The sequence below is a fragment of the Lupinus angustifolius genome, chromosome LG11 (genome assembly GCF_001865875.1).
Source record: "Lupinus angustifolius cultivar Tanjil chromosome LG11, LupAngTanjil_v1.0, whole genome shotgun sequence".
NCBI lineage: Eukaryota > Viridiplantae > Streptophyta > Magnoliopsida > Fabales > Fabaceae > Lupinus > Lupinus angustifolius.
The window spans coordinates 16,834,400-16,861,046 of NC_032019.1; the positions used below are offsets into that span (position 1 = coordinate 16,834,400).

At 31.9% G+C, this 26,647-nt stretch overlaps 1 protein-coding gene across 3 annotated transcripts; it reads left to right on the forward strand.

Annotated features, from left to right (window-relative positions):
• On the forward strand, positions 12,682–26,348 carry LOC109361231 (pectinesterase 31-like). 3 transcript variants are annotated; one of them, XM_019606617.1, is made up of 6 exons: positions 12,682–13,053; positions 14,055–14,159; positions 15,447–15,524; positions 15,893–16,080; positions 16,953–17,126; positions 25,904–26,348. In XM_019606617.1, exons 1-6 carry the CDS (start codon positions 12,811–12,813, stop codon positions 26,064–26,066), a joined length of 951 nt encoding a protein of 316 aa, XP_019462162.1. In that variant the 5' UTR covers positions 12,682–12,810; the 3' UTR covers positions 26,067–26,348. The 3 variants fall into 3 exon arrangements, with proteins under 3 accessions (XP_019462162.1, XP_019462164.1, XP_019462163.1); XM_019606619.1 differs by lacking the exon at positions 25,904–26,348 and adding an exon at positions 25,665–25,767; XM_019606618.1 differs by lacking the exon at positions 25,904–26,348 and adding an exon at positions 17,595–17,682.

A 26,647-nucleotide genomic window follows, 5' to 3' on the forward strand; every position in this document is an offset into this window, starting at 1 on the left:
AAAAGTAAGATAAGATGAGAAGATAAATAAATTCATAACAAAAAACAAACAAATACAATATTGTAACTTGTAACTAAATGTGTGTGTATATATATAAATGGAGATCGGGTACATAACATAGTTATTGAAAGTTTGGTCATTGTTAGGGATGAAATCCTTTTAAATCAGACACTAAGAAAGATAATTATTGGAAAACCAAATCTACAAAATAATGAAATCAATCGTACCATATATACAATATAAACAAATCGAAGAAAAAAAAGAATATACATACATAATAAACAAAAAATCAATTAAAATATCTAGAAAATAAGAACATATCTAAAAGTAAACAAATGAATGGAAAAAAAATGCACTTTAAACAACATATTTACAAAAAAAGAACAAATCTACAATGATGAAGATTGAGTAGCGGGATACAAAAGTCATCATATTAAGTTAATGTATGAAAAATCAATAAAAATACACTTTAAACAACATATTTATAAAATAAGAACAAATCTACAATGACGAAGATTTAGTAGCGAGATATAGAAGTCATCATATTAAGTTTAACGAAATGAAGATTGACGAATGAAACATTTGACTTTAGACATGTGAGAGAAGAAGAGAGAAATATAAAATTAAAGGGGGGGACGAAATGAAGATTGACGAATGAAACATTGAATTGTAGACATGTGAGAAAAGAAGAGAGAAATATGAAATGAAAGGATGAGAAGAATATGGAGATATGAAATGATAATGGTGGAGAAGTAATTCACATATGAAAAGGGATTCAATCCCCTTTATTGTGAGATGTAATTTCTTCATATAATAAAAAACAAATGGACCCATTAATCATTAGAATTAAATTGTACAATGAACAAAAAGGGAAGATTGACATGTTTTGGAGGGAAAGTTTTGATTGAGAGATTGACACATGTCATGAGGGGCCTTTAATTTTGATGAGAGATTGACACATGTCATGAGAGCTTGAGCGATTGACACATGTCATGAAAGACATTTTTTTGTTATATAGGTAATAGATTTTCTCTCTTTATCACCCCAGGAAGAACAATTTTGACTGAAATGAAAAAACATTTAATGACACACTAATCATTATTAGAGAATTTTTTTATAGAAACTTTGTATATACACTTGATATCAGAAAAAATAAGAATGTGAGTCGACAGATAAGGAGTGTTGGTCGACACACTAGTGTTAATAATACTTCAATTCTATTCTTCAATTTTAGAGATGTTGTATTCATTTTTTTAATATTTTTATTCCCCCTCTATACTTAAGGCTAGTATAAATAACTAAAAGTAATTTTTTATACAAAGTATTTACTAGACAAATAATCAAATACCAATTTTTTGAATATGTAGTTGTATTCAAGTATTATCTAGCATAAGTTTGTTGTCTTAGTTATATCGCTTCAAAAAATGTTGTTTTTGCTTCTCAATTATATAACTCAAATGGTAGATAGAATAATATTTTTAAAATAAGGGTATTTTGATAATTATACAATATATTTCTAATAATATGCATCATAAACAATATGGTTTCAAGTTATCCCATGAATGTTGATAAAGATCCCAAAAAATATAAATATCAACCAATCATATATTTTAATATACCCATGATTCCATGAATGCTATTTTTGGTAATAGTATTCCTAGGAATGTGGTTTTCAAGATTATAAATTTATACCTTGAAACAAATTTCGGTACTATTTTTATTTGATACAACATTTCCAATATCATTCGGGAGTAATATTATATTTGGTTTTTAATATAAGTCACTTAAAAAATGTATAGACTTGTAAAAATGGAGAACATTTATTATCTCATACAGTGTGTCATTTCATGTATCAGTTAATATGATTGATTGAAAAAATGTATATAACTTAAAGGTTTAATAATTAAATATTTTTATAATCAACTACATCAAGTGACACATGAAATAACACACTTTATGAGACATGATATGTACTCCCCTGTCAAAAGAGGTCGGGTCATGCGAGTACCCAGAGTATGAAAATGTATAGAAAATAGATATTAGATTAGGAAGATATTGTTTAAACCATGATTTTTAGCCAGACTATACCACATTAAAATCATACTTGGGTTGGGTTTTCTTCTCTACATTCAGGCTAACATCATTAAACATGTTGATAAAAGAATATGGTCAAGTATAGTCTCACGACCATAAAACATTAAATATCTTCCTCTAGTTTGTTACCTTTTGACATTTCCTATTCTTCCAATCACACTTCTAAAAATCTAAATATTCTTTGTCTTCTAAAAGACTAAGACATAGTCACAAACACCTTCATATGATAGTAACTTTGTTGCTCATTCTATGACTCTCTAGTCTACTTCATCAGCATGATGACATAGTTTCTCTCACATTCTAACGGCGACATGATCTATCTCACATTCTTCCAATGACATGATTTATCTAATTTGACATAATGACACAATCTATCTCACACTCTCACAATGACATATTTTGTCTCATGCGGCACAATGTGTCTTAATGATCACGACGACAGAGTGTGGCTCATACTCATGGAGGCATGTTTTGTCACACTCTCACAACAACACAGGTTGTCATAATCCACGTCTGTGTTAGGATCAATGTTCACCTAGGTTACAAACTCAACTTCTTCCACTTTCATGCTCAATTGATCGTTTTAACTTTCAAATTTTATGTTCAATCCATATAGTACTTATAAAGCTATAATAATTTTAACTATTTTTTTTTAGTTTCTTTCTCCCTCTTTTGCAAATTTAGATATTGTAGAATTTAGTGTTAATTATTTGATAAGTGTGAAATTTATGAATTGTGGATATCGTTTGATAGTACTGTTCGACTCTAATTCATTACATTTTAATTAATCAACTTAATTTGTGTATAGTTTTTTATGCATGCTATTATTAATGTTTCGTTGTTAATATTTTACTTTTAGGTATAATTTGGAAGGAAAAGCAAGGATTCAAACCATAGCAGTCCGAGTAAAAATGAAACACCACATTTATTCACTATTAGATCGAGAAAAGTTTCTAATATGACATTCCTAACACATGGAAATTCAATCTAAACACTCGGGTCATTGAATTATGCAAATCAACTCTCTTAGAGTTAGTCGAAGCTTGGTGAGCGAGAATGAAATAGTAATAATAGGTAGTCCGAGTAAAATTATCATATTGCGTTCGTTCATAGTTAGATCAAGCAAAATTTTAGGTATGATATTCATAACATATGGATCCTCAAGAAAAATGGTGGGATCAGTGAAGTCTTTAAAATCGATCTTGCTAAGCGACAATTGGGTAGAATGTTAGGATTGCCTCGCCATTTTCGAAGAGCAAGAACCCGTCGTTGAGCAAAAGTGTGTGAATTTCTACAACTTTAAAAGGGAAAACCACATGATCTTTAACCCTAACTTTTCCCCATTCCTTCATTTTTCTTAGGCTTAGACATGTAGCTTTAGGGTTTTTGCAACCCGTAGGAGAGGTAGAGTTGAATATTGAAGGCATTGTAACCTTGTTGTGAGTTCACCTTGGTGCTCTTCCTTGGAAGGTATTCATCTTTTCTTCACCATTGTGTTTGTTTCCATGAAAATGAGTAGATAACTTCTTTTTTGTTGAGATTAGATGTAGTCACTCACATTGATGTATCTATTTTAATTCATTTCAGTTTAGTCAAATTTATGTCATGATTTCTATGGTTTATTGTTGTTTTTAACGTTGGTTTTAGTTTGATCATCTAAAGCATAATTTTAGATGTTGAATGTGTTGGTGGAAATAACATGTATGAGTTTGAATTAGAATATATCATCTAGTGGGTCTAATTTCTAGGAATTGATTTAGATTGATTAGTCAAGATAACATCCAAGCTTACTACAATTCACTTTGATAATCACTCAAGGAATTGATGGTTAGGAAATGAGTTGTTAATATTATCATTATTATATTAATGATGTTAGATAAAAATGATATTGAATAATTCAAAGTATAGATAGTTTTGTGAGATAAAGCATTCTGATATTGAAATGTCGAGCAGTGAATTCTAATTCTAATGTTTTTATCTTCAATTTATTTTATAATTATTTAGTTAAAAAATCAAAATCACTATTGATAAGTCCATTAGATTAAGACCATAATTATTGTCGAACATGTCAATATCGTTCGATTCCTTGTTGATACAACAAGTCTTTATAATTGTTTGGAACAATCCGATTCAATATTTCATTGATGATTTGTCGGTTAACAAAATATCCTTGCTCATCGAAAGTAATCAGCCAACAGTGCCAACATTCTTCCCAATTCTCACTCAGCGAGGTCGATTTTACATATTTTGTTGATCCAACCATTCATATTGTAGCTTCATATGTTATGATCAAATAGTAGACGAATGCGGTGTTACAATGTTACTCAGACTACCCATGATTGTTGTCTCTTTATCACTTTAAGAGAGCTAATTTGCATATTTCACCAATTCAGTCATTTATATTGATGTTCTGTGTTAGTAACATCATACCTAAAACTCGTCTCGATCCAATGATGAATGAATATGGTGTTTCAATTTTGCGCGGACTACTATAGTTTGATTCCTTGGTTTTCCTTCCAAAACATACTGAAAGTAAAATATTATCTGTGAGACATTATTAATTGTATAAATAAACAAATAATAATCAAATTGAGTCAATTAGCTACAAATATAAGAGATTGACGTCTGATGTGGACATGGATAAGCCACACCAAGAACTCTGAGGCTTAGGATGGTGTATGATAAGGACAAGAAGGGCCAGAGAAGCATTACCAAAAGTCATTGGGGCCCTAACTGAAGCCCAACCGGAGGAAGAAGACTTAGAGCCAAGGGTAGTGTTACACATTTAAGGTTAAAACCCACAAGCTTACACAACTATGGGCCCATATAGGCTAAAACCCACGTTTTTTATGGTTTGTATATCATTTTATAGGTTTGCCTATTCCTTGCATGTTAAGTGCCAAAATTACCTTAATCCATAAGGTTAGTTTAGCAATTTCTGATTCTAAATACATACTTTATATAATCATAGTTGAGATTTTGATGATAAATTGCATTAATCTCACTTTCCAAGTCCATCTATGTGTCTTAGGTCAAAAAAGAATGAATTGGCCGAGAATGGATCAAATTGGGCTAAACATGCAAAAGCCTCAAATCTGATCAACTTCGCTCATCGCAGGAGCTGAGCCCAGTTCAATGGTGCTGACTGTGGGAAGCCACGCTAAGCATGGAGGAAGCCAAGCTAAAGGTCTGAATTGAATGGAGGTGCGCTTAGTGCACCGTTGCTGCTCTGAGTGCAAGAACCCAGATCCGTAAACATAAAAAAGAGCATCAAAAGACTAACTTTGGGGAGATATTATCACAAATTTCATCTAGGGAGTTAGAAACTGATATTTCTATAACTTTGTATTTTCTTAGTACGGTTTCTAGTCTCCTTAATGTGTAAGTTTATGTAAGTTGGATTTAGGATGTAAAGATTAGAAAGTATGAATAATATGGATATTTGATGTTCATGAGGAGATGGACACATCTCCATGAACTCAAATTCTGAAGTCCATTTTTATTGAGTTATGTATGAGAATACTTAATTAGATTGGTTCTTAGCTGAGATTGGTTTAATTATTCATTGATGTATTTTGTAGTTCGATTTATGAATGAAATGACATGATTTTTATGAATTATTCATGCTATATTCTTAATTCTTACCATGTGTTTGACAAAAGGCATAGTTTGATTTTATGAAAAAAATCTTGAGGCGAAATCCTGGTTTGATAGTCCAATGAATGTCTTTGCTCTTATTTTTGCTAGACATGGATTCATATTTGTATTGAAAACTCTCAAACTCGACGGTGTGTGTTACTAGACATAGAGACACGTTTGATGGTTCATAAATCATAATTTTATCAAGTTAGTTACAAGACCTAGATCTAATTTTGGTAAAGTGTTAGTATACACCAAAACATTGGCGGCTAACAACATTGAAGATATGCATTAATCTCAACTCATTTGCATAGTTAATAGACATAGAGGTATGCATGTGTATCATAATCATTAATCTTGTATTTAAGGTTTGAGTTTTATTTCATGAGTTTCTAAGTAGACTAAAATATTACTTCTTAGTGGAATTGTGGTCAAATGTTGTGTGAAATTGTACTTGTTTTATTGCTTGATTGTTTGTCAATTTATTGCTATGAATAGTGAGTCAATCCCATATCTGAATTCCAACACTTTTATTATTCAAAACTTTTTCAACCAAAACAACAACCAATTGAAAACCCTTTTGAAATCCAACTTAAAGTGGTTATTTGATCTTGAAAGGTTGAGTAAGCAAGTCCATGTGGATTAGACAACCACTTACTTTCTGTGCTTGTTTGGGACAACTGAGGTTGTATTTTTATACCTACTTGTTGATTTAGCATTGCCCCAAAGGACTTAGTGGGGGACAAAACATTTATTACTTTCTTATAATTTGCATTTTCGTTAGTGGAGGTTGTCTTCTTATCTAGTTCAACTGCCTATAAATGTACCTCCATTTTGATGAATCAACATATCTTGAATTCTAGCTTAAACATATTACTTACTTCATATTGTGAGGAGTCTTCTTCTTGATTCTTAACTGATTTGATCCATGGACTTATCATCGAGCTAGTCACCCTTCATAACTTCCAATCGTTGGTTTATCAATCAATCTTGGTTGTAGCACTATTCGAGTTCTTCATTTCCATTTCTTACCTTCCATAAATTCATCATCAATGTTCTTTATGATGATGTATGTTAGTTAAGATACCATCCTATATTCATAACACCCAACTATATAAGTTTTACATTAGAATGATTGTTTAACAAGGACCTCCAAAGGAGGTTCACTTCAAATGGTACCTCCAAAGGATCTTCAAAGTATATTGCTTGGCACAAAAAGTAAGCCTACAACTCTAAAACGCCTAAGACTCTAAGATCACAAGTCCTAAAAACGTCTTGTGGCATCATCTACACGGGTACTAGTTGATCTAACGTTTTATGTTAGAAGTCTTGTTCATGTTATTTTGCCTTCTTCATAGATTGAAGCATTGTTTGCAGGCTGTTTTATGCTTCTTCAGAGTAGCATACATCTCATCCCATCTTTGATGAATGGATGGTTCCAATATGTAAATTGGTAAAATGAGGCAAAATGTTCTAATTGAGGACTATGGTGGAGAGAAGTTTAATGAGGTTGTGACACACTTTCAGAATCTAGAACAACTATTCTAGGAGTATAACCTCGATGTTAGATTCTAGAACTAGATTTGAGGTATGGGAGTCATGGGATGATACTCTACTAGTTGAATAGATTCTAAAGGTGAAATGGATTGACGAGGTGATACTTAGTCTGGTATGGGTGATGTGACATAAGCTAAAGGTTAGGGAGAATGATCTATTTGAAATATGCACTAGGGTAAAGAGAAAACTTACTCCAAATATATATATATATATGTGTCTGTGTGTGTGTTTTCTCTCAAAAAGCGCCACTAATTTGCACTTTGTCATCCTTAAATCAATATTTCCTAAAACAAACAAAAAAACCTATTAGGCTGAAACCTGAAAGGTAGTTTAAGCACAAATTAAGGATCCATACAATTAAAAGGGGAAAGTCGTCTTGAGAGAAACCTGAATTAAAAGCCATACTAAGCCATATAAGAAATAAGTTGAAGCCGTAATTTTTTTACATATATGGTAAGTAATGGGGAAAGTTCAAAATATGGACAAAAGAAACTCTAGATCTCAAACTGGAGCAACAGTTCGGATTCGAATATGAGCGTATTAAACCTATTAGGATTAGGAATGACAATAGGGCGGGTTGGGATCGAGTTTGTGCTTACCTAACTTTGAACCCAAAATCCAAAACTTGAACCCGAACCCGAATTAAGGGAGATTGAAAATAATGATATTATCTCCGAACCCGTCAGATTTCGGGTAACCTGAACCCGATGGGAACCCTTCTGAAACATGTATTTATATATATATTCTATATATATGTCAAATTTATATATATATATATATATAGGTTTTATATATGTATTTATATATAATACTATAATTGTATATATACTAATTAGGTTCGAGGTAGGATATCAACTATACCAAACCCGAAAGTTGAACCTAGGTAAAATCCGAACTCAATCACATGGGTTTTATCCGTTAAATTCGGGTTGAGTTCGGACAGTTACCCACGAGTCCAGTTTTAATTGTCATCCCTAATTAGGATGCTGACCGATTTTCTTTTCAAAAGAAGACACTATGGAAGATTTTGGATTGTCTCATAATTTTTTCTAGAATCAACTCTTACCTAAAAGATCCCTATCATGCTTTACAATTGTAAATATCCAATTTTGTCGACCTATTTCCACACAAAAAATAAATAAAATAATAAAAAGAAATACAAAATATAAAAACTATAAATTTCAAAATAATGAAAAGGACATTCTTGTCATTTTTTATTTTATAGAGTTAAATGCTTTTTAGTCCATTTATGAGTTTCTAGTAATTTTTAGATTTTATTGTCACAAAGAATTTTTTGTCCTAAAAGTGTACTCTGATAATTTTTTAAAGGTAAATGAAATATTTGTATGTGAACTAGAGATTTATTTTTTGATAAATAATTGTATCAAATAGTAAAATATTTAGATGTCCTAGACCAACTTTTAACTTCGAATTATAATCGACGATTATTTAATTTTCAACTATTTATTCCGAAAATAATTAGCGATTTTGAATTTTAAATTAAAAAATAAATGAGCAATTTTGTTTTAAATTTTCAGAATTTATTTAATAGTTTTAGAAATTAAAAAAATTAAGTTACAAGTTTATTTTTTAATTAATTCAGAGTTACAAAATATTTACCATTCAAAAAGGAGAGAAAAAAAGCAAAGAATGAAAGAGAAAATAGACTAGAAAAGGAAAAAAAAAACCAAAACACTCCAAAAAACACCAAATGTAAGACAACATTATTGCCTTTTTCTCTCTAATTTTAGTGTGTGAATCATGGACACATGAAACATGCACTAACCGTGACAATTAGCTACCAGTTAATCCTTGTCGAAATAATTAAGATACTCATTAGTTCTATCGGTGACTTGTGTTAGGTCGCGATTGGGCAGCCGCCTCTATTTTGATTGCCACAACCATTCCTGTCTCCCAAGCAATACATTTCGCCTTACTATTCGCCAACACCACCACCATTTTAGTACATGTCGTCCGCCTAGACATGGCAATCATGTGGTCATCATATCACGCCTAATCGTTGTCATCTAGTTAGGCAACCATAGTAAGGCACATGGACAATTGTCTCATACCCAGTCTACGTTATTGACGCCTTCTCAATCAACTCCAACCTTTTTCCTCGACCAACGTTTAGTTGACACATGACCATCCCGTGCAAATTGTTATAATTTATTTTATTTTTATGTTTCTAATATATTTAAATGAAAAATGATACTCTTTCTTAGTAATAAAAATGTTCATAATTAATTTGTTTAGTTTTTTTTTAAATATTAATAATTATAATAATAAATTTATGGAATTTGAAAACCCCATTGTGATTTACGTTATCTCTTCCTTTTTGTCTCAAGTGGAAAGTCGGTTTATAATCAGCACCGTCTATTTGTTATTGATTCCATTTATTTGAAAAATAATTAAAAATTGAGTGAATTACACTAACACCCCCTGTGTTTTAGTGAAATTACACAAACCATCCAGACCTTTTTAAAACCTACACAAACCACCCATATTTATACATATATATTACACTAACTACCATTGTAAGAGATATAAGTGTAATTTCTTAAACAAAAATAGTGACGGGTGTAATTAAGTCTAACAAAATATGTTATATTGTGGAGAGAAGTCCAAAAAGTATAAATTTGATGTATATTCATTATTTTTTATTCGTTACAAACTACATCAATAAGTTTAAGGAGGTGTTTAAATTACTCTCGTATTATATTGTAACTAACCAAAATAAAGAATAAACATCGACTTTTATACTATTTGGACTTGTCTTCACAATATATCGTATTTTTTTTGATTTCTTACCGCCTAAATAATTTTATAGAATTTGAATAGCTCAATCGTGACAAATATCGTTTCTTTCTTTCAGCCTCAAGCAGAAAGTCAGTATGTGACAAGTGACGTCTCTTTAATATTGATTCTAGTTAATAGGAAAATAACAATAATAAAAATATATTACCAAAATTAATTTAGTGAAATTTTTATAGTATAATTATGGTTTACATCTTCTTTTACTTATTTGAAAATGGGAAGAAAATCTACAACCAACATCATATATTCGCTATTAATTCCATTTAAAATCAATAACATATATTTTTAATCAATCACTTATTTAATTATTAAATAAATTTGATGAAGCTTTTATAGCTGATTATTATTCTTGTTGTCTCTAACTTCTTTGAAAATGGAAAGAAGGTCACGACCAACACTATCTCTTCGCTATTAGTTCCGTTGAGATGATTAAATATTTAAACCAAATAAAATAATTAAAATCAAATCAACCAACTCTTATTTTCAACTAGAACAACGTAGTCTTGATTTTCCTATTGCACCTAGGGATACATATGAGCAAGATAAATTATTGAAAAAGAAAATATTTTTGTTTTAATAAATAAATGTGTTTAAGGGTATAAAAGTCCATATGATTAGCAAGTGTATCATTTTAATACGCGTGAATGAAGTGCTAATACATTCCTTGATCCATAATCGACTTACGAACTTAGTATCTTTGTTTAAAGACCATTCTATCCAATTCAGACATACACATAGTTTTCTATATTTTAACCGCAGAAGACATAATAGTGACTCCAATTTATTTGAGAAATGTTGAAATCGAGTTTGTCTCTTCCTAGGTTGTAAAGTTGGTTTCCAACCGAATAATGGGTCGTGGCAGTTGGTGATCATAATGGAGACACTTCCATAAGAGAGTCAGGCTAGAGCTGTTAATTACATGGACTAAAATACATTTACCTTTATTTAAACAAATAGTATGTATCCGCTTTTATTTTTGGCTCCAATTAAATATTTTTGAATACTCATTCATCCTTTGTGTAGCTATTGGGGTGGGCATTTATTTTTAACTAAAGGTTTGCATACTGCTAGGTCAGGTTAAAGGTCAGCAAAACTCAAGTATTTCGATAATATTTCACGTTTTCTATCTTGCCAATGTTATGTTGTTTAAATTATCAACCATCCATAACATTCATAACCACATAGAATTTTCATCATACACATGATAAAGCAAGGTGATGTACATAATTAAATACAAACTTTCATTAACAAATTGACATGAATACATGTGATACACAAAATAAAGGAAGGTAATGAAAGTTCATGAGCTATCATAATTCTTGTCCGTTTCTAAATAGGAAAATATATCAATCATAGGTTGTAGGTTCAAAAGTCGATATAAAAAAATATACAACTTGTTAATTTTTCAGGTTAGATCAAGTTAAGAACTTTCATTCAACAAGAAGTTTATAAACTAAATCAGTCATGCACAAAGATATACAAAAAATAATGTGTAGATATGCTTCAATAATAAAAATAGATGTTAAAAAATAATAATAAAATCACTGAAAAATGTAGTTGAAACCTTATTGACATGTCTGCCGTGTACTGTTATATAATCTCATCATCATAAGAAAATCAAAGGTTATCAGAAAACCAAGGTTAGATAAGGAGATTAAATTATCTTATTTCTTAATATTATTTATTATTATAAATCACTTAGATATATGATATATGTATATATATTGTTAATTATGTATAATGATGACAAAAAATTAGAGAATTAATTACATTGAATCAAAGAGATATAATTATTATATGAGAACAAAGTATCTCTTCGTACAAAGAAATAACTTATATTTACTAGAGATGGCAAAATGAATTGCTCAATTCGTTTTGCTCGTGCCCGCAAATGCCCGCAAAGTTTAAGCTGGTGCGGGCATGCCCGCATTGTCTTAACGGACAAAGTTGAATGTTCTGCTCGTTTTAAAATGGGCTAACAGACATACAGGCGGTCCGCGAACATTGATAAATAAAAAATTCATAGAATAAAGTAAACAAATTAAATAAAGTGGTTGACGAGAATTTTTTTAAAAATACTTTGATATTTTATATGAAGTTGAACAAATGTTTTTAGGCATTAAATCACATCATATCATAATTTTTTTGAGTTTTTCTTATTTTTTCTCTTACGTAATGTCCATGGGCAGCCCACATTGCCTAATAGAAATGTCAGCAGGCATAGCAGGCAAACGGGCAGGGCTAAATGAGCTAATGAACAAAATTTTTATGCTCCAAAATTTTGCACGCTATGTGGGTGGGCCCATGGGCTTTGCTCGTTTTTGTCATCTCTATCTCTTACGACAAGTAAAAATATGACATGTGTGCTATTTTATTTAGTTTTAAAAATATTATTATAAAAAATGATTAAATATAATACATGTCATAATTTTAGTAATTGAAGAAGATATTTTATTCTCTTATTATATACATAATTGAATATACGTAAATAAAAATATAATGAATGATCACCGACCTCATCAAATCATATTTGTACCTTACCCAATTAAAATAAATTTTTGAACTTAAACCTGACCGAGAATATTTCTTTAATACCGTGTAAACAAATCCATGTGTTACCTCGGGAACACAAACCAAAACTTAGACATAAGACACGGCGGCACAAGAAACACAACCGTGTATAGATAGATCTCGAGAACTAAAATGGCAGCTTGCATATTCACGGTATCACAGAACGGAAACGGAGATTTCCAAACGGTGCAGGAAGCAATCGACGCCGTGCCACTCGGAAACACTCGCCGGACTTTGATCCGTGTGGCGCCGGGAATCTACCGGCAACCGGTGTACGTTCCAAAGACGAAGAATTTCATAACTCTTGCTGGTTTGCGCCCTGAGGACACTCTTCTTACTTGGAATAACACCGCCGCAGGAATCGATCACCACCAAGTATGCATATTTTCTTCATCTTTTTCATCATGTGGTTTAATAGCTACGCGGTTGTTGTTTTTTAAGTGGAAATTGGAGTATTTGAAGGTTTTTTCGTTACTACCAAGGTATCCCTTACCGTCTCGTGTTTTTGGGAATCTAGCCGGGCCTTACGGCACTATAGTGATGCATTGTTGTTGAGTAGTCGAAGGTTTGTGTAATTTGTATCAATCACTCAGCAAGTGTAAGTATAACAAAAACTGGGAGTTTGATATAGTAATTTCTAAAACAAGATGGTTCGACTAATCAAAAGATGTCATAATGTTATATCATGAATCATATTCATGAAGAGAACATTGATCTCTTTCTTAATAATTTTGTCTATGATTTTTCTTGTTCTCCCTACTCCTTTTAACAATTGGACTTCATTTCATGTATACTCCTTATGCAGTTTTTATTGGTCTCCCTCACGCATGTTCAAATCACTTAAAGACACGATTCTATTATCTTTTCTACAATAATACTTACTCTTGCCTAGTGTACTTGATGCTATAAATACCCGGTTCTTTGAAACAAAGTTGATTTGAAGAATGAACTTTCTTGCCTTTTTTTGTGGCCTTCACATACTCTTAGAATACTAACACTAAATTTAGGGTTTTTCCAAGGGAGTCTTTGTGCTAAACTAAACTAGGGTCGAATTGATTTAAGTCATTAGAAATATACTTCTCAACATCATATAACCAAAAGGAGTGGGCCTTTGTGGATATTCATCTTCATTTGGGTCCATATCACCCGTAGGTGAAAGTTGTGTTAGGTAGTCGACAACCAAAGTAAAACTTTGTCGAATCTATATGATATGAATTTTAAAAGAAGATGGTATAACTAAAAAAGTTTCCTTTTATATCTGTTACTGGGTGAATGTCAAAACTTTATTTTTCTTTTTATATTATTTCTTCTCTTGGGTTCAAGGCGTATGTGTCAAATTGTTAACTTTTTTGTTTGGTGTTGGATTTTTGTTGTAGCCTGCTAGGGTGATAGGGACTGGGACATTTGGCTGCGGAAGTACCATTGTAGAAGGGGAGGACTTCATTGCCGAGAATATTACTTTTGAGAATTCTTCACCTGAGGTAATGCTTGTGAAACCTTCATTATTTTTTAAGGATTTTGCTTGTGCTAGTTTATCATTTATGTCATTATTACCGAATACATGGTACGGGCACACAGTTTGTTTGAGCACCCAGTTCATCCCTTTTTATATTATTATTATTAATATAAGACTTAGACTTTCTTTGAGATGCACCTAATATGTGGTGCACGGTTCTGAAGCACGGATTCATCAAACATTCTCGCGTGTCGGTGTCCGACATGTATTCGACAGGGATATGCTCGGATTCGCGAAGGATACGTATCCGTAGAGTATCCAAAAAAAAAAAAATAAATATCAAGATACGTATCAGATTTGTTTCCAAAAAATATAGGATAATATAGATTCGTTTTCAATAAAATAGGATAAGATAGATTCATTTTCAATAAAACACCGACTTATTTAAAGGTCACAAAGACTCATACCAACATACTATTATACCGCATTGACCCTGCAATAGTCGGTCCACCAAACCGACTCTCTGATCCACAACATCGCTATCAAGGATGAGATGAAATTGATACTATTCGTGTTTCTAGGGCTAGACAATAAGCAATTTTATGAATTATTCTACTATATTTTGTAATTTTGATACTTGGAATTTTGGAGGACAATGATTTTCAATTTCCATTATATTTTTTACTTTGGATAGTTTGATTTACACTTATAATTTTATCATATTTTATGTGTTTTTTATTATTTTATACACGTATCCTTGAACGTGTCGTATCCTATATGTTAGAAAAAATGTGTATCGACGTATCGGATACGTATCGTATCCGACACACGTATCCGTATCTGTGCTTCATAGGTGCACGGTATGGTGAGTTTCGGTAGCCATATGCAGAGTTAACAACAGAATCTGGTAACTGCAGTTTATCTATCATTACTTTGATGAGGACTGGTTTGCATTGTTTGGTAAATGGATATGTGTGCATTAGTTAAAGGAAAAGTGGCAGTAAGATTCTGTGTGTTCATGAAAACATATTTGGATAGTTCCCTTTGTTGGTAATTGACATGTTTATTATATGTAGTTAGCCTGTTGTGGCATTACTTACAGAGTTACAGATGTAGTATTTATATGAGAGATTACTAGCAGTTTGAGATCTTTTCCTTTTTAGAGGTTTCTGGATCTGCTTAATGCTGAAAACCTCCAATAGTTGACATTAAATCTGTCACTTTTCTAAGATATTGTCTCAAAATCATTAGATGTTTTGGTATTTTTCCTTCATACTTCTGCATCTCAATTAGTATCTTCTTTTTCTGGCAGGGTTCAGGGCAAGCAGTGGCAATTAGAGTAACAGCAGATAGATGTGCCTTCTATAATTGCCGGTTCCTTGGATGGCAGGTAACTCCACTATCTTGATGTATTAGTTTATATCGGTTAGAGCCTTCTTAAAGTTTTTTATGTTGGTGATTTATGCTTGTTGAATTGCTGAAATATTTTTGAAGACCATCAAAGAATTCAGTATGGGTTATAAATATATTTAAAAAAACTTCGATTAAGTGATTGCTTTGTTGGACAATTTCTTTGTATAAGTTACGATTTTCATCTTTCTAGCCTTTGTTTTTAAATATTAGTATCTTAAATTAATTTGGGGCATGATTGGCTGACTAGCTGGTCTTATGTTCAATACATTGGCCCAGATTCTGTTTCATTAGGGGACAATCTCTGGAGATATGAAGGGATAAATTTCTTTTGTGATTGTGGTGCAGGACACATTGTACTTACATTATGGAAAACAATATTTGAAAGATTGCTATATTGAAGGAAATGTGGACTTCATCTTTGGCAATAGCACTGCTCTTTTGGAGCACTGCCATATCCACTGCAAATCTGCTGGGTTCATAACCGCACAGAGCAGAAAATCTTCACAGGAAACAACTGGTTATGTATTCTTGAGGTTTGTAATTGACCACTGTCTAGTGTTAACAATCTCATATTCCACTTATTACTATGTTTTAGTCATTAGAAGTTCTTAACCAGTCCAACAAAGAAAGAATTAGTCCCTAAGATAATGTTTTTTCATACAACAAAGTGAACCGAGTTTAAGCTTTTATAGATGATGGAAAAATATCGATCGTTACTGTGATATCCCAAAGCAACATTCTTCTCTCTTTGTGCTTGTGATCAGAAATCATCACTCATACTGGGGTTTATTGGAATATATGAAAAATATCTTATTATATCATTTTTTTCTTAAAATATCTTTGGAGTATCTTAGACATTTTCCTAGGATTTGTTTTCAATTTATATTTCCTGATTTGTTTGCCTATTTGAATAGGACTAGAAGTCTAGTATTAGTATAATTGTACAAATAGGACTTTGGGTTTGTCTTTTTTATCACATTATCATTGTATTAGTTTCAATATCAATATCAATCTCATTATTTCGAGTCTCTATTCTATTATTTCCCCCCTCCTTACCTAAACCCCTCCAATTCAACATGGGCAAAAGTTGTTGATGACTGACTGATTCTGATAATAGGAGCATGCTACTGTCAAAGAGGATCATGCTTTTAAAATTGAAAGTAAGAGAGAGAATAAGGAAGATTTTATGAAATTGCTTCAGTGAAATAGTACTCAGCAAGCTTGATATTTATACACACTTCTAGATAACTAAATCTTATGTTTACAAGGAAAAATAATGTTAGGCCTATACTTCCTTTAAGATATTGGTTTACTCTTCCCTGTCATGGGTTTTTATTTCTGGATATTTTGGTTCCTTATATCTTTTTTCTATTCTACCTATGACTGGTCTCTGTTGTCATTGCAGATGTGTTATCACAGGTAATGGAGGAAATTCATATGTATATCTTGGACGACCATGGGGACCTTTTGGAAGAGTGGTCTTTGCTTACACATACATGGATCCATGCATAAAGCATGTTGGATGGGATAATTGGGGGAAAACAGAGAATGAGAGAAGCGCTTGCTTTTATGAATACAGGTATGACATGTCAGATTCCATTGCACTGTTTTATGCTTTCCAGTTTTTTCTTCCTATTTTTTGGGGTGTGAAATAGGTCCAGGTTATGCATATATGTGGTGCAACTAAATGCCATATTTTTTTGTTAAATCTAAGGATCTATGGCAACCATTATAATTGTAGGTTAAATTCAAATCGGAAACTGTTTTATTGTTGTTAGAAGATCCAAAAGGTTTAAATAAGATTTTAGCCCATAGTTAATTTATGGGGGTATTGATCCCTATATTCCCTCTCATTTGGGTTTTGGTCCTTATTTTTTCATTCATTTGGATTTTGGTCCCTATTTTTCATTCATTTGGGTTATAGTCACTATATTTTCATGCATTTGGGTAGTGATCCATTTTTTCTGCACGCTTCAGTTTAGGTACCTATAGTTTCTGCATTTCTACTCATTAATGTACTGGTTGTCTGGTTCCTATTTTTATGAAGGATTGGTCCCTATCCTCTTCCATCAAATGGTTCATCTAGCTTCAATTTGATGGCAACTAAGGTTGACATTTAGATTCTTCAAATCTAGACATGATGTGGGCAGGATTTGAACATGAAACCGTCATGGGCTTGATGAGTTAATCAACTACTCTACCCCAAATCTTCCCCTTCTCTTTCTTTTCTTTCTTTATTCCCACCTAGGTTCCCCTCTTTGATTGCTTGGTCGCTATAGAAACAGAGTTTCCATTTATTATGTGGTAGTGGTATTTGTCCTTGAGCAACTTGAACCCAAATGAGTGAAAACACAATCTTATAGAAGAAAAAAACCACCTGGAGCAAAACCTAAATAGTTGGAAACTATAAGACCAACATTTTATTTGAATAACAAAGTCTTTTCCCATTAGGTAAGGTCGTCCTATCATGAATTACATCTTCACTAATGTCACTTAAATCTAAGTACTTTTTATTGGTCCATTTATAGTTTTTCTTGATTTCCTTTATGTCTAACTATTGGGTATCCTGTGAAAATCTATTTTTCTTATTGAGGCTTCTAAAGATCTTCTGACAAACTTCCTAAGGAGTTCTAATGTTTTTTCCATGATAGGTGTTATCCTTACTTTCTTGCTTATGTGTTTATTACCAATCCCATCTTGTCTTATATGATTCTAATCATTGAGCGTAACATTCTTATCTTTGCAACATTGAGCTTTTGTTCTTAGGCTTTTTACCATCTAACATTTAGTACTATACTACATTGAACCATTCACATGTCTTATAGATATGCAATAAAAATTATATCTAAGCTTAAGTGATACTTTTCTACCATAAATAACACCTGAAATACTTCCCTACTTTACCATGGAGGCCATATAATTGATACAACAATTGGTGGAGAGATATCGAAGAAACCAAAGGGGCTTATACACAATTTTCATTGGTTTGGAGAAGACATTTGATAACATGCCTAGAGAGGTATAGTGGAAAGTTTTAGAGAAGAAAATTGTTCGAATCGACTACTTTTGAGTAATTAAGGATATGTATGATGAGTTCAAGACTAGTGTGAGGTTTGAGAAGATTTTCCTATTGTCATAGGATAACACCAAGGGTCAATATTGAACTTCTATTTGTATACATTGTTCTTAGATGTGCTTACTAGCATTTCCAAGAACTGGTGCCACAATGCATGTCTTTTACGGATAATATTGTCCTAGTTGGATTTTTGAGAGAAATTAAATGAGAAGTTAGAAATATGGAGACAAACATGAGAAGTACATGACTTTCATATAAGACGAAATATATGGTGTATAATTTTAATAAGAGGCAGACAAACCCTAATGTACAGGTAGAAATTGAAAATCATATCATACTACAGATCACTACATTTATGTATCTTGGGTCAATCACACAAAAAGATGAGGAATTAACAAAGATGTAAACTATAGGATTCAAGCAAATTGGATGAAATGTCTAAGTGCTTCAGGCTTAAGGAGAAGTTTAACTGCACAACTATAAAACCCGAAATAATATATGGAACTGAATGGTGAGAGGTAAAATATCAACAGAAGAATAAATTCCATGCAGCATAGATTAAAATATTGCATTGGATGATTGAACACACTAAATAAGATAGGATTAGAAATGAATATATTGTAGAGAAAAGATAGTAAAATCACGTCTTAAGTGATTTGGATATGTATGGATGAGATCGTTAGAAGTCCTAGTAAGGAGAGTAGATCAATTGGATGTTAATCCAATTTCTAGAGGAAGGGGAGACCCTGAAAAAACATAGGCGAAATGATTAGGTTAGATTTAAAGATAAATGTTTTATCAATAAATATGTTTTATGACAGAGACTAATATTAAAAACAAATGACTTCCATCTTAGTAGCAAGACGAAGTATATGTAAGTCAACAAGAAGCATAATATTTCAAAGTTGTCAATAACGACATGTAGAGGTGTTATAGTGGATAGGGGTGTAAAAATTCGGTTCGGTTTGGTTTTTGGTGCATTTTAGTGACCGAACCGATAAAAAATATATGGTTCGGTTCCGCTCAATTAACCACAAATTTAACTATAAGAACCGAACCGCTCTTGAATGGTTTGGTTCCACGATTTTTCCATTTATTTTTTTATAAAAAATCTTCCATGGATTGAATATTCAAGATGTATTATAAGAGATATTGTTTATCCATAAAAAGATAAATATTACTACTACTATTATAAAAAATTATGAATCATATATAACAATAAAATTCATGATTAGTAATATATATATGAATTAGTAAAATATATAATAGTTACATTTATAACCTTACATTTCATAATTAGAAACACATATAACAATACATGTATAACAATATATGATATACGTTAGTTTCAAACTCAATATCACAAAAGTTGTAAATATGTTCCAAATCATAAGACAATAGGAAACAATTTAGTAACTAATAATATATATAATACTAATTTCATAACAATTTAGTAACATATATAATATTACAATTCACACAAAAATTGATAATTTAAGCTAGAAAATTGGTTGAAGAATTTAAACAATAATAAAACATTATTCCCTAATCCCTTGTATATATTTCTTTAATATGCAGTTCGGTTTGGTTCCAACGGTTCCTAAATTTCTAAAACCATAAACCGAACCGAACATAAACGGTTCCTTAAAAAAATAACCGAACCGAACTGCGAAATCGAACTACATTTTGCGGTTTGGTTCGGTTCCATCGATTTCGCGGTTTAAACCGGAACCACTTACACCCCTAATAGTGGAGGAGCGGAGGGTTCCCGCTATGAGACACGTTGTAGCGTGACGTTTTTTAGCAGTGGTTGTCGCAACCGCCATCACGACCACAATCTCGACTGTGTTGCATCCAAAAGAATCTAAGGCAGAGCAAATAAACTTTATTTTGTGGCGATCTTAACCTGTTTTGAATTTAGACATGCTTTTGAACGGCGCTGATCTTGGTTTTAGTAGAATTGAGGTTCTTTCTCACATTTATGATTTTCTTACTATTTTGTCCTCATTATAACTTATCAAAACTCTACTTACCCCTTTTACTCACAATATCTATTTTGCCCCATGTTGTGAAAACTGGCTTGAATCGGCTAATTCAACCGGTTGGATCGAGAATTGGACTCCAGAACGGTCCGAGTCAGGTGTTGGGTCGTGTATGCTTCATAATTAGTGAGAACTGGCTTGGCTCAATTGGGCTACATGAAAATCAGTGACTCACTTGGTTCTTAGTTGAGCTTTCGAGTCACCGTTTTTTTTAAATAATCGTGAAGTTCAAAATGACATCAATTTGAGTGTTTTAAAAAAAATAACAAAATGATGCCATTTTGACCGTAAATAATAACTAGATTTGAAGTTATAGAACACTAACATACAACCATTTAACTCAACCATATGTCAATACCATTGTTATTAAACTCAGACCAGTCATCGACTCGGTCAGATTATTGGGTCAATGGTCAGACCAATAATCATTGGTTGAATCTGTTTTTAAATCAATTTTCATTAATAAATTCCTAATAATATTAATAGCTATCATCATATTGTAAAAAAAAAACACATGTCAGAAATGTAACTTTTGTAAAAAAATGAACATTTCAATATCAACTATAAAATAATAAAAGTACAATAATTATAAGTTTTTTCTTTATGTCAAAGGAGGCAAAGTTGCTTCCAAGTGAGACCCTCATTCTTCATCAAATAAATTAGAAGCTTTGCTAGCATTACTTTCATTTTGATTCATGTTTTCCACATGTTATCTTGTGCATCATCATCCAAATTTAGTTAACCTGTCACAATTAACAGTAATATTAATATAAAATGATACTAAATATCAATGAATGAATCATATAATTATATTTATAATAATAATATAGTAAAGGTATATCCCAATATCATAAGAAATTGGTTTGATTGTCATATTAGAAATATCATTATACAATGCATCAACCTTCTCATTGGTTAAGAAAGGTGGTGGCTCTTCCATTAATTAGAATAGTCATCAACTACTTCAAGATAGTGTTATAACTTTGATGCCTTAGTCGGTTCCTAAGTTTATTAACTTGCCCACAAGTTAATATAATAAAATCAAAGCATATTTATTCATGTATAAAAACAAGCAATCAATTAAAAATTAAAATTACTATACATTTGTACCTTTATTGTAGCCTCACGTTGTAACAAGCATAGATAGAATCATTTAACTTTTAATCGTCTAATCTATTTCTTTTCTTTGAGTGAATGTGCTAAAACACACTCCAATTTCGTTCCCAACCAGAAGCATTGCAGATTTGACTTAAAATATGGATCGACAATTGTTGCAAATTTGGTGCACCGCAGCCATATAATTCCCATTGTTGATCTAAAATAAAAAACGTAATGAGACTCCACTTTCTTCTTATTTCTTGGAAACCTTTTCATCATCTCTTCTCTAGCTTTATAAAAAGCTTGGTAAAGAGAACTCAAGGTATGTTTATCTTCACTGTGAATAAGACGTAATAAACAAATAAACAAGTGATTCAATCAATTTCACAATATCAACATATTTCTTCCAAAACTTAGAATCCATGACTTATCCACAAATCTTTTTGCCTTGGCTTCTTTGACATAAACTGAGATTGTTCATTCCTTAAATATTATCATAACTCTTAATGCATCTTTTTTAGCCAAAAGTGGCAAAGCGAGTTGGGGCTGGATGAAGAATTTCTCTACCACCTATGCTTTCTCATCAATTATAATAGATAAGAATGATTATAAATGTATTTGGTAATATTAGAAGATTATGACACGATCTCTTTAACTTCTTCTAGCTTCCCTGTGTTGTGAAAGTCATGAAAGTAGTACAGTGGAAAACACAGAGCACAATATAACTTCAGAAATCCAACTTCTAATAACATGCCAACTGTAACTTAGTTTGCAATATTATTTGTTACCATGAGAACAATATTCTTAGTACCAACAAATAATGTTATATCCCAGAAAAGTTTATAAAGCACATCTACAGTTTTGGAATGTTGAGATCAACAAATTTCAGAAAAAACAGTGCCTTTGAGATAATAGACCAAAAAAATTAATGAGGGTTCTCCTACATCGATCAATTCATCCATCTTCCATAAGAGTAAAACCCATTTGGTTTCATATCTTGCGATAGATTTCAAGTTTTTTTGTATCATCAATCTACTTATTTAACAAGTAGCCACAAACTCTAAGGATTATCAGCTTTATACTTCAGACCTATGACACAAATAACATCAATCATAGATTGATAATATGCATAATTAACTACATTAATTAACATAGGCGCGTCAATCATTTATTTTGAAATTGCAAGGTCACACACTCTTTAAGATAGGCTGAACTCCTCGAGTTATTCTAGGTATAAACAATTATCTATACGACCATCAACGGGCGGCAAAGACGTCAATACACTGGTCGCATGAGTGATTTTTTATGCCTAAAACAACTCCTAGAGCTAAGTCTATCCTAAAGAGTGTGTTGCAAAGTAAATAAGTTATAGAGAAGTGTGACTTTGTGATTTCGAAATGGATGATTCATGCATCTATATCATTTAATATAGTTAATTTCACATATTATCAACCATTGATTAATGCTATTTGTGTATGAATCCAGGGTATAAAGCTCTTAATTTTTAGAGTCCATGACTATTTGTTAAATCAATAGGTTGAAAGCTATCTCAATATATGAAAGCAAATTGTTGTAATCTTATGGTAGATGAGTGGACTGGTCGATGTAGGAGAATCCTGATTAATTTTTGGCTTGTTGTTTTTGTCTTAAATATGTTGATGCTTCTCGGTATTCCAAAATTGCATATTTGCTTTATAAGCTTTTCCTGGAATTAATATTATTTGTTGACCTTAGAATATTGTTCATATAGTCACAAATAATATGGCAAAGTATGTTTCAACTGACAGATTATTAGAGGTTGAGTTTCCGAAGTTATATTGCGCTCCCTATGTCGCCCATTGTGTTAATATGATGTTGCACAACATATGCTAGAAGTTATAAGACTATGTCATAAACTTCTAATATTATCAAATACATTTATTGTCATTGTTATTCATTGTATTTGATGAGAAAATATATAGGCCGTAGACAATTTTTTCATCTGGTCCCAACTTGTTTTCCCACTAATTTTATTACATTGCATAATATTTTGGCTTAAAAAGACACGCTAAGAGTCATGGTAACATCTAAGGAATGAACAACTGCAGTTTATGCCAAAGAAGTCAAGGCAAAGAGATTTTGGAGTAAGTCCTAAACTCTAGGTTTTAGAAAAAATATATTGATATTGTGAAACTGATTGAGCCATTTGTTTGTTTGTTACGTCTTGTTGACAATGAAGTTAAATCTGCCATGAGTTAGAGTTGAGATGGTGAAAAAGTTCCAAAGAAATAAGAAGAAAGTAGAGTCTCACTTGAACATCATAGATAGTCGTTAGGATTCTCATCTTTGTAAAAATCTTCATGTTACATGTTATTGGCTAAATACAATTTGTCGATTTAATTTTGGAGAATTTGAAAAGCATATTGTGTATATAAGTATATTCATTAATTTAATTACATTTGTTATCTTAGATCAATGGTAGAAATCTTATGGATGTGGTGCACCAAATTTATAACAATTGGCAAAATCCGTATTTTAAGTCAAACATGTAGTGCTTCTGGTTGTGAATGAAATTGGAGTATATTTGAGTGCATTCACTCCAAGAAAAGAAATAGATTAATGCATAAAAAATTAAATGATCTTGTCTATGTTCATTAAAACTTGAGGCTACAACAAATGTACAATAACTTAATTCTTAATTGATTGTTTGTTTGCTTTTATATATAAATAAATGTGTTTTGATTTTATTATATTGATATGTGGGCAAGTTAATAAACTTAATAACTGACTAACGCATCAAAGTTATAATCCCATCAATTTTGAAGTTGATGCATTGCGTAATGATCTAGCTAAGAACAATCAAACCAATCTCTGATGGTATTGATATGTACCTTTGTTATATTATGATTCATTGATTGATATTTGGTATCACGTTAATGTTAATTGTTGCATTACATTTAAAATGTTGTTTTGTCATAAATCAATTAAATTCGGATGATGGTACCAGATTACATCACGGAAAATGTACATCAGAATAAATGTAATGCTAGAGAAGCTTCTGATTTACTCGAATGAATGCTTAACTTGGAAGCAAGTTTGCTTCATTGAAATGTATGATACTTGGTACTTTTTTTTGGCGGAAGTTACCTTTGTGACATGTATTTTTTACAATATGATGTTAGCTATTAATATTATTAGGAATATATTAATGAAAACCGAGTTAATCAGTTCAATTAATGACACATCGGTTCGACCAGTGACCCATTGACCTAATAGCCTGACCTAGTCGATAATTTTGCAATGTCTTGCTTACCCTCGGTAAATGTCCATTTAACCCTCACTTCCTCCACACTCTGACTTGGTTTCTCTCTTGTTGTGCAGCCACCCTCTTAAACCACCTCCTTTCTGCAGCCTTTTCTTTTCTTGCTATTTTATGGCCACTTTTAGCTAGCCCTGTTTGTTTGCAGGAGACACTTACTCTCCTGTTCATCTTTTATGTGACTTAGAGTTGTGCTCCACTGTTCCATTCTAAATTATGGGGTCATCTTCAGTTGTTTTCACTTCATTTTGAATGCTAAGCTTAGTAACTTTAGAGGCTTAGTGACAATGGTTTTTAATGATTGATTATCAATTATGAATGACTTTATTTTTAGTTAAATCTGTATAATATTAAGTCACTTGTATTAGTTTTTCTAGATGTCCCAATGGTGGTCATCTGCTACTGCTATAGTGTTTTTGGGGTCGGCCGTTCTAGACGCTATTTGGGATTGACTATTTAATAAGTACATCCAAAACTAAGGTAAATGAATAAGGACTCGTAGTTGACCCTTGTCACAGTCCTACAATTATAGGGAAATCTTGTGTCCCCACCATGTTTTCTATAGCTAGTTTTAACTTCATCATGCACATTTTTTATTGCTAGATGAACATAGAGGACAACAAAAACAGTACACAAATCATACTTTTACTAGTGGAAGGAGGTAAGTTATCTTCTGGTATGAGGAGATACTTTATTCTCATTATAAAAAGAAAAAAAATAAGACACATATCAAATAATGAGTAAATTTAAGGAGATAAGTTATCTCTTGGTATGATGAGACATTTTATTCTCTTAATTTTATTGATTTCAAGAAGTTTGGAATAACTTTATAAAAAGTACAGGTGTTTTGGACCTGGTTGCTGTCCAAACAAACGAGCAACATGGTGTAGAGAATTGATGGATGAAGAAGCAGACCAGTTCCTGATGCATCCTTTTATTGACCCAGAACCTGATAGACCTTGGCTTGCTCAAAGAATGGCTTTGAGGATTCCATATTCTGCTTAAAACACATTACATGAGAATGTTCCAAACAGAATGGGTTTGAGGGTTATTTTTCCATCTTGGAAGAATTTTGTAATTTATATTTTAATGTAGTAATGTAATGGGTTATCACTTATCACATTATTAAGGCAAAATAGAAGGATGGTAAGTGAAAAAATTTCATGATTTTACACATTTTTGCTGTATCAATTTGCTAGGTAGGACTGTTTTTGGAATGAAAAATTCTCACGTATGATTTCACATTTTTCATAGTTTGATAAGATCTGGCCCTCCCTTGTTTTTGTATACTGCATTCTGAGTTTGATGCATAGGCATATGACATTACCTGCGGCGTGGCCCGTATTGCCTGCAAAATGGTGTGGGCATGACATCCATATTTTACCCATTAACTAGGGGTGAGTAGGATCTGACCTTACTTGCTCACCCGGTAGATCGGGCCCAAATAAGGTCGGGTTCAGCTTAAAAAATTAGACATGATTAATATTTAAGATCGGGTAAGGACCAAAACATCACATAGCCTGTTCCATTGTCACTTACTCATTGTCTCTATTCAAATGTGTACAGAGTAATGACATCTTTATAGT

What these genes read in the sequence shown, in the direction of transcription:
- LOC109361231 (XM_019606617.1), top strand. Translation starts at nt 12,811, where the DNA reads ATGGCAGCTTGCATATTCACGGTATCACAGAACGGAAACGGAGATTTC. An exon ending in TTGAGAATTCTTCACCTGAG is followed by an intron (nt 14,160 to 15,446) that starts GTAATGCTTGTG and finishes TTTTTCTGGCAG; the next exon opens with GGTTCAGGGCAAGCAGTGGC. An exon ending in ACTGGTTATGTATTCTTGAG is followed by an intron (nt 16,081 to 16,952) that starts GTTTGTAATTGA and finishes TTGTCATTGCAG; the next exon opens with ATGTGTTATCACAGGTAATG.